This window comes from Silene latifolia, chromosome 6, assembly GCF_048544455.1.
Source record: "Silene latifolia isolate original U9 population chromosome 6, ASM4854445v1, whole genome shotgun sequence".
NCBI classification, from domain to species: domain Eukaryota; kingdom Viridiplantae; phylum Streptophyta; class Magnoliopsida; order Caryophyllales; family Caryophyllaceae; genus Silene; species Silene latifolia.
The window spans coordinates 31,846,342-31,861,869 of NC_133531.1; the positions used below are offsets into that span (position 1 = coordinate 31,846,342).

Here is a 15,528-nt window from a genome sequence, read left to right on the forward strand (position 1 = left end):
TTATCTCCACCTGGATGAACTGAATATGGTGTGCAATGTGCTTCTATCATGATAGTCTTTTTCAACTCCTCATCATTAGGAACACACCACCTACCATCAAACCTCAAACTACCGTCTGTATGAATAGAAAATCGGGACACTGTCCCTTTCTCTACTCCAGCTCTCCACTCCACTATCTTATGATCCAACGCCTGCTTACCTCGAATGTCATTATAAAACTCAAGCTGCACTGTCAGATCACTCATGGCATCTCCTTTCTGCATCATATGTATCCCAAACCTCGCTACCTCATCTCTCAGCCTCATCAAAGATAAAGTTGTACACAAAGAATGTACACTCTTCCTACTCAAAGCATCAGCAACTACATTGGCCTTCCCTTCATGGTAGATAATTTCCATGTCAAAATCGCCAATCAGCTCCATCCACCTCCTCTGTCTCATGTTCAACTCCTTTTGAGTGAAGATGTACTTGAGACTCTTGTGATCAGAAAATACCTTAAAAATTGCTCCATAAAGGTAATGTCTCCAAATCTTGAGAGCAAACACCACTGCACCCAACTCTAGATCATGAGTAGGGTAGTTCTCCTCATAAGGCTTCAATTGCCTAGAAGCATAGGCAATCACCTTACCGTTCTGCATCAACACACACCCCAACCCATTCTTTGAGGCATCCGTATAAACCTCAAAGTTCTCAATCCCTTCAGGCAATGCTAAGATAGGAGCTGTGGTCAAACGCTCCTTTAATGTTTGGAACGCCGTCTCATAACTCTCATCCCAACGAAACCTGTTCTCTTTTCTCATCAACGCTGTCATAGGTCTAGCTATCTTGGAGAAATCTTTCACGAACCGTCTGTAGTACCCACTAAACCCGGAAAACTCCCGATCTCAAAGAACATTCTTTGGTGCTTCCCACTTTGTCACCGCCTCAATCTTCGCCGGATCCACAAACCTACTCCTCCTTAGAGATCACATGCCCCAGAAAAGCAACTTTCTCTAACCAGAACTCACACTTGGACAGCTTAGCATACAACTCATGCTCCCTCAAAGTTTGCAACACGATCCTCAGATGCTCCTCATGCTCCTCCTTAGTCTTAGAGTAGACTAAGATGTCATCGATAAATACCACTACAAACTTGTCCAAAAACTGTCAAGATTCTGTTCATCAAATCCATAAACACATAAGGTGCATTAGATAACCCAAACGGCATCACCACATACTCATAATGGCCATACCTCGACGTGAAAGTCGTCTTTGGTATGTCCACCTCTCTAATCTTCACCTGATGGTACCCCGACCTCAAATCAATCTTGGAAAAGACCGATGCACCACTCAACTGATCAAACAGGTCATCTATCCTTGGCAAAGGATACTTGTTCTTCACCGTCACTCGGTTCAGCTCCCTGTAATCTATGCACAACCTCAAACTCCCATCCTTCTTCTTCACGAAAAGAACTGATGCTCCCCACGGCGATACACTATGTCTAATGTATCCCTTCTCTATCAGATCATCCAACTGTTTCCTAAGCTCCTCCATCTCCTTAGGACCCATACGGTACGGTGCCTTAGAGATTGGCCCCGTCCCTGGTTTCAACTCTACTGTGAAATCTATCTCTCTTCTCGGCGGCAACCCTGGAATCTCCTCTGGAAACACATCCTTAAACTCTTCCACCACTGGTATCTGATCAACTGTTGGACCCTCTATCCGGTCATCGCTCACATGGCACAATATCAAAGGACATCCCTTCCTCAGATATGACTTCAAAGTGACAGATGCAATCAACTTAACTTTGGGTTTGACTAGAAACCCACGATAAGACACACTAACACCCTTAGGACCTCTTAAAGACACTTTCTTTTGATGACAAATATCTTAGCTTTATACTTTCCCAGCCAATCCATCCCAACTATCATCTCAAAACCGTCAAAAGGAAACTCTAGCAAGTCTACAGGGAAATCAACTTGCCCAACTATCATAGGTACATCCCTATATAACCTCCCACAAGATACAGACTCACCCGAAGGTATAAAAACTTGCTCACTTACAGACTCATATACCCTCAAACCCAACCGTTTAACATGACTCGAAGATACAAACGACTGAGAAGCCCCCGAATCAAACAAAACAAAGGTATGAATACCATTAACAAGAAAAGTACTGGTGATAACGTGTGCATCCTCCTCAGCTGCTTTCTTCTCCATCATGAATAACTTTCCACGGTCTTCATCCACCTCCCGGACAAGATCTTGGCGATGTGGTCGGCTTAGCACCCGACCCTTGATTGTTGTTGTTGTTTGTCGATGGTTTCTGATAAGAATTACCGCCGTTGCGGTTACCTCCACTCTGATAGCTCTGACTTCCCCGGTTTGCCCATGACCCAGTCGGTCTATTGCTCGCATAACTCTGCGCAGGTCTCTGGAAAGTTCCAGGTGCACTTGTGCACTCATGTCTCTTGTGTCCTACACCACCACAACTATAGCAGGTCACTCCCCAACTGCCACTAACACTTCCACGGCCACGCCCAAAGGAAGCCCCAGCACTGAACCCTGACCCAGAAGAAAACCCTTTAGACTGATTGTGGTTGCCTTTCTTGTGATTAGATTGGCCACCACCCTTGCTCTCAGACTTCCTTTTCTCACCACCTGACCTCTCCTGAGCCATCTCCACCAACCTCTCAGCTCTCCCAGCCCTCTCATAAGCTTCCTTAACATCAGTAAGGACTCCCACGGGTAACTTATCCATAATCTTAGGGGTCAACCCCCTCTCAAACCTCAGCGCCAGATTCTCCTCACTCAAACCCATATCCTCAAAAGATACCTAGACTTGTCATTGAACCGCTGTAGTACTCGGCCACGACATCTCGAAGAGTCATCTTAAAACTGTCAAACTCTTCTCTCAACTTACTCCTCACATGCTCCGGTACAAACTCTTTTCTCATAACCCTACGAAACTCTTCCCAAGGTATAGCAGGTAAACCTTGGTTCACATACAACTCCTTAGCACTCACTTTCACCGTATCCCACCACTTACCACCGCCTCCCTTAGATAGAACGCACTGTTCCACTCTCATCTCATCGTGACAAGAACCAAATCTAATATGTTCTCCATCCATCTCTAAGCCGGCTATCAAGAAGGTTCGGCTCCCCAACTCCCTTGTACTCTTTCGGGATAAACCTCGCTATATAGAGGCTGATTTTAGAGTGATCAATCTCTTTCTCCTTATCCTTATCCTTATCTTTCCCCACAGTCTTTAAAGCCTCAGTAAGAGCATCCTGATGCTCCAACATCTTAACGATGTCATCTATGTTCATAAGCTCAGCTCTCGCATACAACGCATTCTTCTTGGGCGGCATCTTGAAACTATAACAGAAAAAGGGGTGGATATAAACATACGCGCCAAAACCTCAAAACACGAAAACAAGCTGCCCAGACCCTACTCGATCGAGTTCCCAAACATACTCGATCGAGTAACAGGCTACTCGATCGAGTGCCCACTATACTCGATCGAGTGCCCCAACATCAGGCCCCAAACAGACCTTCTGGTCTCTAACATACTCGACCGAGTAGCTAGATCAAGTGACCCCCTACTCGATCGAGTGCCCGAGGTACTCGATCGAGTGCCCAAAAACACGATTCTGGACTCAAAATCGTCAAAAACCCACCCGATCAAGTCAGTCCCACTCGATCGAGTCATGCTAACTCAGAAACGCTACCCGCATGCTATATCATATGCTAACATGCTAAAAACTTTATAAAACCAACATTATATCATAACTAAGCATATAATGCTACGCATCTTTTCATACGATCTACGAAATCATTATATCATGTTATTAAACGCCACATTGTAAACATCCAACATGTTTCTCATTTCAACAACAGTTCTACATACATCATCAGCCTTTCTTTCACATTCTCAACTTCCTACTGCAAACATCCAACGGTTACACACACTTCATCACATTCACACACAAGCTAACCAAACAATGCATACGACCTTGACATACACCCCCCATATGACCGGTTCAAAATTGTAGGGCGAGTTCGCGACTTCAGGACGTCTCCCAAGCCTTTGCATTAGCTCCTACAACCTTTACCCCGGGTTCATTTTAATTGACTCCCTATGTTCATTAGGTTCATTGGTTACGGGTTTCAGGATCGTTGCTTCGATACCATTTGTAACACCCCATACTCCAAGTGCCTTACCAGACCACTCGGTATGAAGATATTACCATCTCGGTTACCCGAGGCATGATATTCATAAGACAATAACGAAACAACTTAAATAGTATAACTTTAGTGAAAAGTACAACTCAAACCAAATCCCAAAATACGGGTACAAGTTCTTAAAACCAACTCGTCTCTTTGAAATACCGAAATGTCATAAAACTAAAAGACTACAAATGAAGACTTCTATCGTCGACGGTGGCACCTCCCAACTATCCCAAGACTCAACTCAAACTCGCTCAATTACGCTCACCATCCCCGAATGGATCACCGCAGTTTACAAAACAACAACCGGGTCGATACTAATCACACAACTCAATATATATCAACAATAAGATAAACATACAAATTAACTCATCACACACACAACCACACCAATTCCAACAATCTCAATCACCGATCGTCCACCGGACCACCACGAGGGGACCGCAGCCGTACCCACCAAATCCCCGCTCCTCATAATAAGCGATAACCCTGTCCATTAATGTGCACATCCCCTTCCGTGGCGGGTTCCACGAAGGGCGAAACTAGGGCGTGAAGCCACTCCCGCGAGTGACCCCACTCAGTCGAGGACACGCCTCGAGAACCAGAGACAAACAATCACAATCAACAAACCGTCACAATACAATTACTATATTATTCAATCAACCACAACACATCAACAATCATCCCATTATGGGACTAATACTGAGTAGGAAATCCTACCTGGAAAGCACACTATCAGACGGTCTCTACAGCTGTATCAAAAAGCTTCTTCTACGAAAGCTCCTCCTATCATACAACATACAAATGCTACCAAATCACAAAATACTCAAAAACCCCCGAATCCCTAGATTAGGGTTTAACCAACTTAAAGGAAAGACAACAAAAAGGGTACATAGATCTTACCCTTGACGCAATGATCTCAACGGTATAACAAACGATGAAAACCGACCTTCCAAACTCCGGGATTTGCTAACAATGCGATTAAGATGATGAACGTACTTGCTTTCTCTCTTTGACAGTAAATTAGGTTTTGCAAAAGTGTTTTGCATGATGACGAAGAAGGTTATATATCTTAATCGCATAATTAACAAAACCCGAGAAAAACTCCCCGTAAACCGGCTACTCGATCGAGTACCCAAGGTACTCGATCGAGTACCCCCTTACTCGATCGAGTATCCTAGTTACTCGATTGAGTACCCAACAGGTCAGAAGCTATTTTAAGACGCAACTCACCCTTACTCGACAGAGTAAGGCCTACTCGATAGAGTACCCAAAGACTCATAAATATGGAGTATTACAAAATGCGGCGTGCAGAAACCCGTCCGAAGATCGGGCTCTGACATCAAATGTCACGGTCCGGTACTTTTGCCGGATCGTGGCGCGCACCCTTGCTCGGCTCAAGGCAAGATGCAAGCGACAAGGATCTTCGTACTATTGAAGGATCGCTCACTAGCACTATACTCGGCTCTCGGCAACACTCGACAGGATTGCAACGAGAACGTCAAGCACTAGTGTTTGTCAAACACTAGGCGTTCGTAATCGGTCTCGGCGTGTGAGTCGGGATCCTAGTGTCGATCCCACAAACACGGCTTGTTAGAAAAGTGAAGGCTAAAAGTCGTTCACAACAAAGCAACAACAAGCAATACGAAGGCACAAGGTAGGAAGCAGATTTTCATTCACTAGTACTCCCTAAAGAGGGAAATATGATAGTTACATCTTGGTAGCAAGAAACGTTGAAATTTCAAAACTAGTGTAGAATAGCGATATACCTATTTATGGAAAGCTATTCTAAAACTATGCTAGACTAAGAAAGTATTTACTACAAATGTACAAAGGGAAATGAAATTACATAAGTATGAATAAATCTAAGGGTTCGAGTGCGCGGATCGTCACACTTAGGCTGCGCAATGTTACTAGTCCCTCGCTCCTCAAACCTAGTACAATGGGTTGGTACTATTAAGGGCTCTCCAATACAGAAAGTGTCCCTATGTGTGTTATTTTAGCAATGTACTGCCATATTTGGATGCAGAGAAACATAGCTTATTGGGTTAAAGATATATAGTGTTCTTAGGTCTGAGTTTGTTTGTGAGCATATAAGAGCATCTCCAATGGTTAAGCAAAAGGACTTGCTTGCAAATAAAAAAGTTTCCAAGCTACTTGCTTAACCATTGGAGCAATTTACATGTACTAGCTTAAATTGAGCTAGTAGCTCCGTGGAGCTAGTAGCTCAAATGGGCCTACAAGAAAAAATCTACCAATTAAAACAACACTAAATATTTTTAATTTTTATTTTCTAGGTAAAATAAGTAAATGTATTAATTAAAAGAGTGTTGTGGAAGGTAGTTGACATATGGTGCATTTAAGCCACAACACTAAGCTAGTAGCTTACCATTGTAGTAGTTTGTAGCTTACAAATATTCTAGCTTGAAAATCTTATGTGGCAAAGGTAAGCTAGTAGCAATTAGCTTACCATTGTGGATGTTCTAAAACGTGAAGTGAAGCTAGCTAAGGCTTAATTCAGACTCAATTGTGTTATAGATAGAAGAGATAATTAAGGAGTGGTTGAGAATGTAATGCTTTAATGTAAAACACTACTACTTCAGAGGATGTTTGAAAATGTCTTTGTATTCAAAATGGAAATAGCTTGTTTGATCTTAATAAAATACTTACATTTCACACCCACAAAAAAAAAACCAAAAAAAAACCAAAAAAATCGATTTTGACATTGTTTAGGTTTTTACCAAAATGGTCATTTTACCTAAACTATTTCTCAAACTAGTTAGTACTAAAATTAATTATGTTTAATTTTAAAGTTTCAAGAATGGTTAGAATGATCATAATTAAAATTTGAGAATGGTTCAGTTTGGTAAATATTTTAATTAAAATAGTCCTTTTAGTAAAAGGCCCATAAATTAAGACCTTGTTATTTTGGGCTAAATGGGGCTGAGCTGAACCGAAATTAGTTGAAGTGAGCTGAAATGAGCTAAAGTGAGTTGATTGGAGCTAAATTGGATCGAAATTTGATAAGATAAATAGAACAAGTCGAGCTAAACTGAACTGAGTTAAACTAAAGTGGGCTGAAATAAACTAAGAGCATGTTTGGCCTCGATTCTCAAAAATGAGTTTTTGCTTTTCAAGTTTAATTTTTCAAAAGTTGAAGTAGAAGCAACAAATTGCTGCTTCTATTTCCATGGGCAAAAATATAGATTTTTAGCTTTTGAGAATTTTTTTGTTTAACTTTTAGAAAATAGTATGTTTGGCCAAAAAGTGTTTTTAGTCCCAAAACACTTTTTCAATCTAGGCCCAACACACACTAAATTAAAATTAAAATTAAATTAAATAAACGAGACCTACGTATACACTCCCCTATCATATCATATAATTAAGCAACGATAATGAGATTATCCTTGTTAATCTTGAATATGCCCCCAGGATGGTCGATGGACACAATCCTTGTAAGGGACATTGGAACAAAAAAGCATTTTAACTTAGCTAATAAATTGTTAAGAAATGGTTGAAAAACAAGTGACACAATAAGTAAGAAAACAAAAAAGGGGACAAAGAAAGGGATCAAGAACAAAGGTTCCAAGAAAGAAAGTCACGGGACGATCTTGGAAGAAAGAGCCCTTTAAAAATGTAAATTATTCCAGATTTCTAAGAACGACAGACATACTAACGAGTATACTAACATACACTAGCAGACACTTATTCTCTCCAACCCCTATGCACTTCCCTCCCGCACATGACCCCTCTCTCCCACACACCTTCCCATATCTATTCTTAATTCCTAAATCCTCCTCTTTTTTATCCCTTCCCTTTTCTCCTTCTTTTTAACCTCACTCTTTCTTCCCTTCCTTCCTTCCTTACTACTACAACTTAAAACCCTTTTTTGGCTAATGAACATGTCAATGATGTTCGATAATTGTTGCGACGGTATTTTACTATCGTTAGACACTCATAAATCTGTACCTGCTCCTTTTCTTACCAAAACCTATCATTTGGTAGATGATCCCGCCACTGATCATATTGTGTCTTGGGGGGATGACGATACTACATTTGTAGTATGGCGTCCCCCAGATTTCGCTCGTGATCTACTTCCTAACTATTTCAAGCATAATAATTTCTCCTCCTTTGTTCGCCAACTTAACACCTATGTACGTTCATTAATCCCTTCTTATTTGCATTTTGCTTCTTTTTTTTTGTAATAATTTTGTCATTTTGTGTTTTCTTATGGATTTATGATTTAATGCAGTGCAATGCATTAATATTGGTAAAGAATCTAGATGATATATTCACTATCTAAGACTTTTGATTTAAAACAATGTTTGGCATTTGTGAAAGTTTACATCTTTTAAGTTTAGTATGAGACCGTCTTACAGAAGACTTACTCTCTTCCATTAATTTCACATATATTAGACATTTTGTTGGCATATAAGTGATGGTCTTATTTTAATCAGTGTCATATATAAAACCGTCTCATATGATATTTTAAGTTTTTATTAGATCATTTTATAATTATTTCTAATTTTTGTTTTCTTTGTAATGGGTAGGGTTTTAGGAAGATAGTACCAGACAGATGGGAATTTGCAAACGATTATTTCAAAAGAGGTGAAAAACACTTACTATGTGAGATCCACAGAAGAAAAACCGGCCACAACCACCACCACCACAACCAAACACCCACTCACTTAAACTTCAACACCGCTACCGCTACCGCCACGGCCACGTCATACCTACCATCATACTTCCCAAACAACAGACTAAGCCTCTCCCCACCAAACTCCACCGACGAAGATAATCACGAGTTCGAATCCTCCTCCTCCCCATCTAACAAATCCTCCTACACTGAAACCCTCACCATCACCGCCCTTTCCGAAGACAATGACCGTCTTCGAAAAAGCAACAACCTTCTTATGTCAGAGCTCGCTCACATGAGAAAACTCTACAATGACATTATCTACTTTGTTCAAAATCATGTTAAACCTGTTGGTCCTTCTAGTAATGTAGCAAGTTTTCCGGGTTACTCTGGTGCTCAAACAACAACAACTACTACTACGACTACGACGACTCGAAAGAGGAGTGACTTGTGTGTATTAGAAGATAATCATAGTAGTAATAATAATGATTATTCAAGAACAAAGCTTTTTGGAGTATCTTTGGTATCTAAGAAGAGATTACACCCAGATCATCATCAAGCTGTTGACAATAACTTTATTAAGCCTCGATTTGTCATGGAAAGGCATGATTTAGGGTTGAATCTTTAGTTTATTTACTATTTACGTTTTTTATTTTAATTTAGTTTTATGGATATATTGGTAGTTTACTTTAGTTTATTAAAGTGCGTCTTTCAATATTGTATGGCCTTTTTTTTCTATCAACTTTTTTCTTGCTTTTCGTAGGCTTGTTTCCCATCTCTTTTAAGGTCATGTACTCATGTTGGTCTAGGTGATAAGTATTTTGTATGTATATATGTAGCCGTTTTATATAATGGCTTTGGTTATTTGGTACGATTGTAAGATTATATGAACGGAACGAATTTTGTTGGACATGCTCGTTTTTATATGTGAAATCGTCTTATATATTCAAATATGAAATATATTCATAAAAATTTGACTAGATTTCCTTTTTCGGGGAAAGATCAATTAAACAATTACTTATCTAAAAGTCATATGAAATTTACAAATGTAAAAGTCTAAAACTTAATTAGATTGTGAATTAAAAGGTCATTACTTTCGTAAAAGATGTCTTTTATAAGACCCTTCATGGAATGAAATAAGCTTGCAATTGTATATTTCTAACATTAAAATGGTCATTATTAGCTTATATGTTATGGAGTACTTATTTTTTCTCTACGCATGTTAACATTAGTATTTGAATGTAAGAAAACGTATAAAAATGAAGAGCGTTAAGATTCTACTCCCTCCAATCCACACCAAACTCCCCATTCACTTTTTGGAGGTCAAACTTCGAAAAGTTTGACCGTTAATTCACTCAAAACTATAAATCATTGAAAAATAAAAATTACATATTTAGTTTTGTTATGAAAATATCTTTCACAAAATTATATTTTTTGTGAAAAATTTCTACGTTTAAGGAACGAAAACTACGGTCAAAGCGCCGCCTCGAAGACCACCCAAAAGTAAATGGGGAGTTTGGTGTGGATTGGAGGGAGTATCTAATTTTCGTGTCTCATCTTGTGTCCCATTAGTTTTATTCTTCAACATATCAACATCATATGAGACGCGACTTAGGAAATTACTCCGCAATACTGTAGGGTCAAACGAAGATACAAACACGTAAATGAGATAAAAGATCCGTCGATTTTCCCGGGTAAAATGTTCATGAATGCATGGGTTTTGATTAGGTGAAAGGTTTAAGAAATGACAAAAATTGCATTAATATTTAATATTATTTTTAAAAGACAAGATGTTATGTTTTGTCATATGATCTGATATTGATGTCGTCTGGTGGAAGGAAGTGTTTGAAATAGAGTTGTATAAAACGCCAGAAATGAAACAGATGCATGAGAGTGTGAGAACTGAGAGACTGTAACTGTGTAAGTAGTGTTTGTATTCTTCCGCATTGTGCGCCCTAAAAAGCTGTTCAAACACTTCTTCTTTCTTCATTTGCCTATTTCCTTTTCTTGCTTTCTTTTGTTTCTTCATATTTATGGAACTACATTTATGAACTTGTTGACATTTGGATTATTTGTTTACATCTTCTTTTGTGTTTTTGTCACTAGGTAATAAAAGAAGTAATATTTTACTGTTTTTTTTTTTATGAAAATGTATTAAGGCATAAAGAGCCAAGCTAAGTAATGCAAAAAAAAAAAAAAAAAAAAAAAAAAAAAAGTAATGCTAAAGAGGTTCAGATTATGGCCATGTTCGATAACAATTCATAAATCTCGAGTTTTAACAGTAGATTACCAATGCATCAAATAATTTCACATATTTGATAACGACATATTTCTATTGTAAATTAATGTAAATTTATTACTTTTGAATATGTTGCTATAGCGAAACTCAGGAAGCCTCTCGACCTTTTTAGGAGGCAGAAGTCTTCTATAGTAGTCTCCTATTGTAAGAATATACCCAATATATGCACGAAGATACATGATAATATGATATAACTGTCGTATAAGATAAATATCTTGATTTACAAACATTTTTCTAATTAAAGTTGATAGTCAAACTCAATACTATTATGTACTAATTGTATCTTGCTAACATCATTCGCTATCATTGTTGATTTGTTGATCAAAGCTTATTTAGTGATCTCGATTATTACACATTTCATCAATAAGGATAATAATAATACCTATAGAACTTTGTGACTCGCTTGAAATGATATTTCGATATCCAAGTGTCACAATGCTACCAAAAAAACGAGAGAGATTTTTGTTTCCTACATACTAAATTATTACTCCGTATAAGATTGATAGATTCAGAAATATTGGTTGATCATATGATTTCTCTTACAAAACATTATCGTCTTAGCAACATTGACTTTGAAGTTTAAATTTTGGAGGTCTACTAATCCGACAAGTACATTTTCAATACTAGGTAAACGTAGTTCTATACATTATCCACTCTTCATGCTAGATAAAATCTGCTTGAAAGAGCTATCAAGGATATTTTTGATTGAAATGGTTTTCTCGTGTAACTAAGACGACTCGACTTATGCAACACACAACCTGTTGGATTTGACTTTTTTTTTTTTTTTTTGTTGAAACTGTCTAACGAATAATTACGGCCACCTTGCTCGTGCTCTAATGATAGGTTTGTAGAGCAATAATGCGGTAAGTACATTTGAAAACATCACACAAATCATTTTCAACAGCTTTATAATTATGTTTTTTACCCTTTAACAGATTCCAATTACTAGCGTAATTATGGCTTGTATTATTAACAAAAAGAAAAGTTAAGACGACAATGATGTGAAAAAAAGAAACTCATCATGTGGTGATTGATGAAGGCAATGTTGGTTAAAGTTTTCCCATTATCTCGAATTTGCGAAATGTCAATCACGCTTAACCATGGTTAAAACTATAAAATTACAACATTTGATTATCGTAACACACTAATATTACCTTTTTTCTTTCTTTGGTTCTATTTTGTTTGTTTTGGTTGTCAGTCATTGCTTATGCTTGAGTTATCCAATGGAACTACTAATATTAAATACTGTAATAGCCTAATAGGTACGGGGTAAGTTTAGTGTAGCAAACCACACTTTTTTGAGTAAAACCGGTTATACACTATGATGAGATGGTTTATGTTTATAAATAAAAAGTTTTTATTTATTGTTAATAAATTAATCGTCTTTTTACATATTGAGTTCGTTTCACAATGTAAAACCGTCTCACGCAATTCTGAGCAAAATATGTTAATATTAAAATTACATTATTTGATTATCGTATGCAACACCTAGGTAGCACCAAAACGGTCACGGTCACGGACACGGATACGGACACGATATGGACACGTGATACGACATCTCATAAAATTTAGGACACGGGACACGCTAATTAAATTTAATAAAATATATATTTTATGATTATAAATAACATATGATTTTAGTTTTATAATGTACTCCCTCTGTCCCAGTCATTTGTTGTCCTTTTCCATATTGGAGTGTCTCAGTGAATTGTTGTCCTTTCTATTTTAAGAATGAACTTAATGAGCAAGCAATTTGATCATTTACATTCAATTTGTTCCACTTATCATTTAATAATTGGCTCAATTCTCCTTCCTTGGTCTTTGTGCCAAAACAAAAGGACAACAATTGACCGAGACGGAGAGAGTATTTGATATTAAATTTAAATATTTAAGGGTCAAATTTGACCTTGACTATAACTAATTCTCATTTTCCACCCAAAGTCATCTTCTAATCAATCTTTTTTAACATTTTATTCCTAGTCTAAACTATAACATGTTTAGGTGTATGTCTGACGAGTGTTGAGTATCAAGGTATCTGGCACGGCATCAGACACAAAAAAGCTAGTTAAGAGGAGTATCTGTACTACTTAGTGCAATACACTAGAACATAGTAGTTGTGCCTTTCAGTTTAGTAAAAAGACTATCGTATATACTTTTCATGTTTAAGTCATACTTTGTGAGCAAACCATGCTAATGAAAAGCAATGTCTAATTTACTTGGCTTTTATTTTATTTTTTGAAGTTTGACTTAGCTATTATTATCTCCCTCCCATATTTATTGCCTCTTTTTATTTTTGGAGAATTTAAGGGGGTGTTTGGTTCACAAGAGGGAAAGGGAAAGAGAATAAGAAAGGGAAATAAGGGGAAAAAAAGGAAATGAAATGATAATATTATGGTAAGGGGCGAATGGTTAATAATGTAGAAGCAATATTGAAAGTTTAACGTGTTTCTTACTAAATATAGAAACAGAACAATTATTTTGGGATAATTCGCAAAGAGAAAAAAACAATAAAATTGGAATTGCCGAGTAAAACATACATGTTAAGTTGAGTTCATTCATGTTAAATCATGTATGTCTTAGTTCAAGTTAGCTTAATTAACTTAAAAAAGATTTTATAATTAGAAAAATAAGAATTACTATACATGTTAAATTGTTGTATCTATCAATTAACATACAACAGCAGAGCAACTCTAATGGCAAGCTACAAGACCTTGTGGCTTGTCTTGCCCCATATTTTTTCTAAGCAAAAAAACTTTTAAGCTAGAATATTCTTCAATGGTAAGCTACAATAGATGTAGCTTAAAATGTCCCACTAACAAATAAACATTATAATACAAATTATTTATTGTTTTTTAATTATTTATTTTATTATTTTAAAGGCCAAGCTACGTAACTTGACAAAGCTACACCCGCTCGTAAGCAGGACGTACTTTTTGTACTCCAATGGTAAGTATACTGCTTGACAATTTACAATATTTGCAAGCAGATCCCTAAATGCAACCATTGGAGTTGCTCTATTTAACAACCAAAACATGATCATGACCAAAATATTCATTTGATAAAAATGTTCATTTGATAAAAATGTTTTTCGCGTTTTGATATCTGTTATCAACCTCGGATTCCCGGCAAAGTCATATATGATGGTCTTATCAGAATTTTATACGAAAAAATAACCCAGTAATTAAGCTCATGTTCAGATGGTCAAACAGAAAAATTTTGAGCTCAAAACACAGTAAAATTAAAGGCTTTATATTCAGTCCAAAAATGACGGCTGTGGGATTTGAACCCACGCCCTTTCGGACCAGAGCCTAAATCTGGCGCCTTAGACCACTCGGCCAAACCGTCTTCATGCAACCTTTAGTAATCACAATTGGTTAATCCCATAAAATCATAATTAATTCGTTTAATCCTAGCAAGTTTATCCTTTGACATTAATTCTTATAACAATGTTTTATAGTTTGAATTGGTTCTGACTCCATAGTTTAATATTTTTTTCATCTCCTTCTCTTCTTGATTTACTTTTTCATCTTTCTTGAGAACTTGGCTAACTAAGGTAGGGTTACTTGCTTTATTTGTTTTTGGTATTAAAATATGAGTAATTATTGCGTGAGACGGTTTCATACTGTAGGACAATCCCATTATATAAAAAAAACAGGTAATTTATTAGCAGTAAATGAATAGTTTTTTTTTTTTTTTTTTATTACAAAAAGTGGATCCTCTTATTTTATAATTTGCGTTCAAAAATACGGTGACACAGTCGATGACAGTGCAAAAGGCAAGCATGGAAGGTGGAGCAACAAGATTGAAGAGAAGAAAAAGCATATTGTAGTAAGCTAGGGCATGCAGTCTGTCATGTTATGCTACAAGTCTATAAGCCTAGAAGAAGGATGGAATATGGCCAGTTGTTGTTGCTTGTGACGGGCACTATCCGTCTTCAGCTTGTGACGGATAGTGCCCCTCTCACAATAAGGCAAGTTGGAGGGTAAGTGAGGGGGAAATGGAGCACCCCATGGATAGTGTCACTTGCATATTATGAGAGGGGCACTATCCGTCTTCAGCTTGTGACGGATAGTGCCCGTCTTCAATGAGATTTTATGATGGCCGCAAGTGTACTGTACGTACGTTCGTAGAATAATAACACACTTGCATTGCAATGCTATGTACTCCATCTTCATAATACCAAAACAAACCCTAAATAATGATATACATGCACCCTCTCACTTTATCACTTTATTCCTTTTGGTGATTTTGGTTTTACACGTGAAACACCACAAAATACACAGTGATATTAAATCATCTCCAGTAGTTATAGTCATGCATGCACATTTGTGAGACCTTATGGTTAAAACTTACTGTATTATTCACTTGTACGGAGTATTCTTT

General features: G+C 37.3%; 1 protein-coding gene and 1 non-coding gene across 2 annotated transcripts; one reads left to right on the forward strand and one right to left on the reverse strand.

The window, feature by feature from the left end:
• The first annotated feature begins 7,983 nt into the window (after window positions 1-7,983).
• Window positions 7,984-9,758, forward strand: LOC141658691 (heat stress transcription factor B-4-like). The gene is made up of 2 exons (XM_074465570.1): window positions 7,984-8,364; window positions 8,761-9,758. The coding sequence occupies exons 1-2, from the start codon at window positions 8,107-8,109 to the stop codon at window positions 9,472-9,474; spliced, it is 972 nt and encodes a 323-aa protein (XP_074321671.1). The 5' UTR covers window positions 7,984-8,106; the 3' UTR covers window positions 9,475-9,758.
• Window positions 9,759-14,410: 4,652 nt separating this feature from the next.
• On the reverse strand, window positions 14,411-14,490 carry TRNAL-UAG (transfer RNA leucine (anticodon UAG)). Its single transcript has one exon. It is a non-coding gene; the product is annotated as a tRNA-Leu (tRNA).
• Window positions 14,491-15,528: the final 1,038 nt, after the last annotated feature.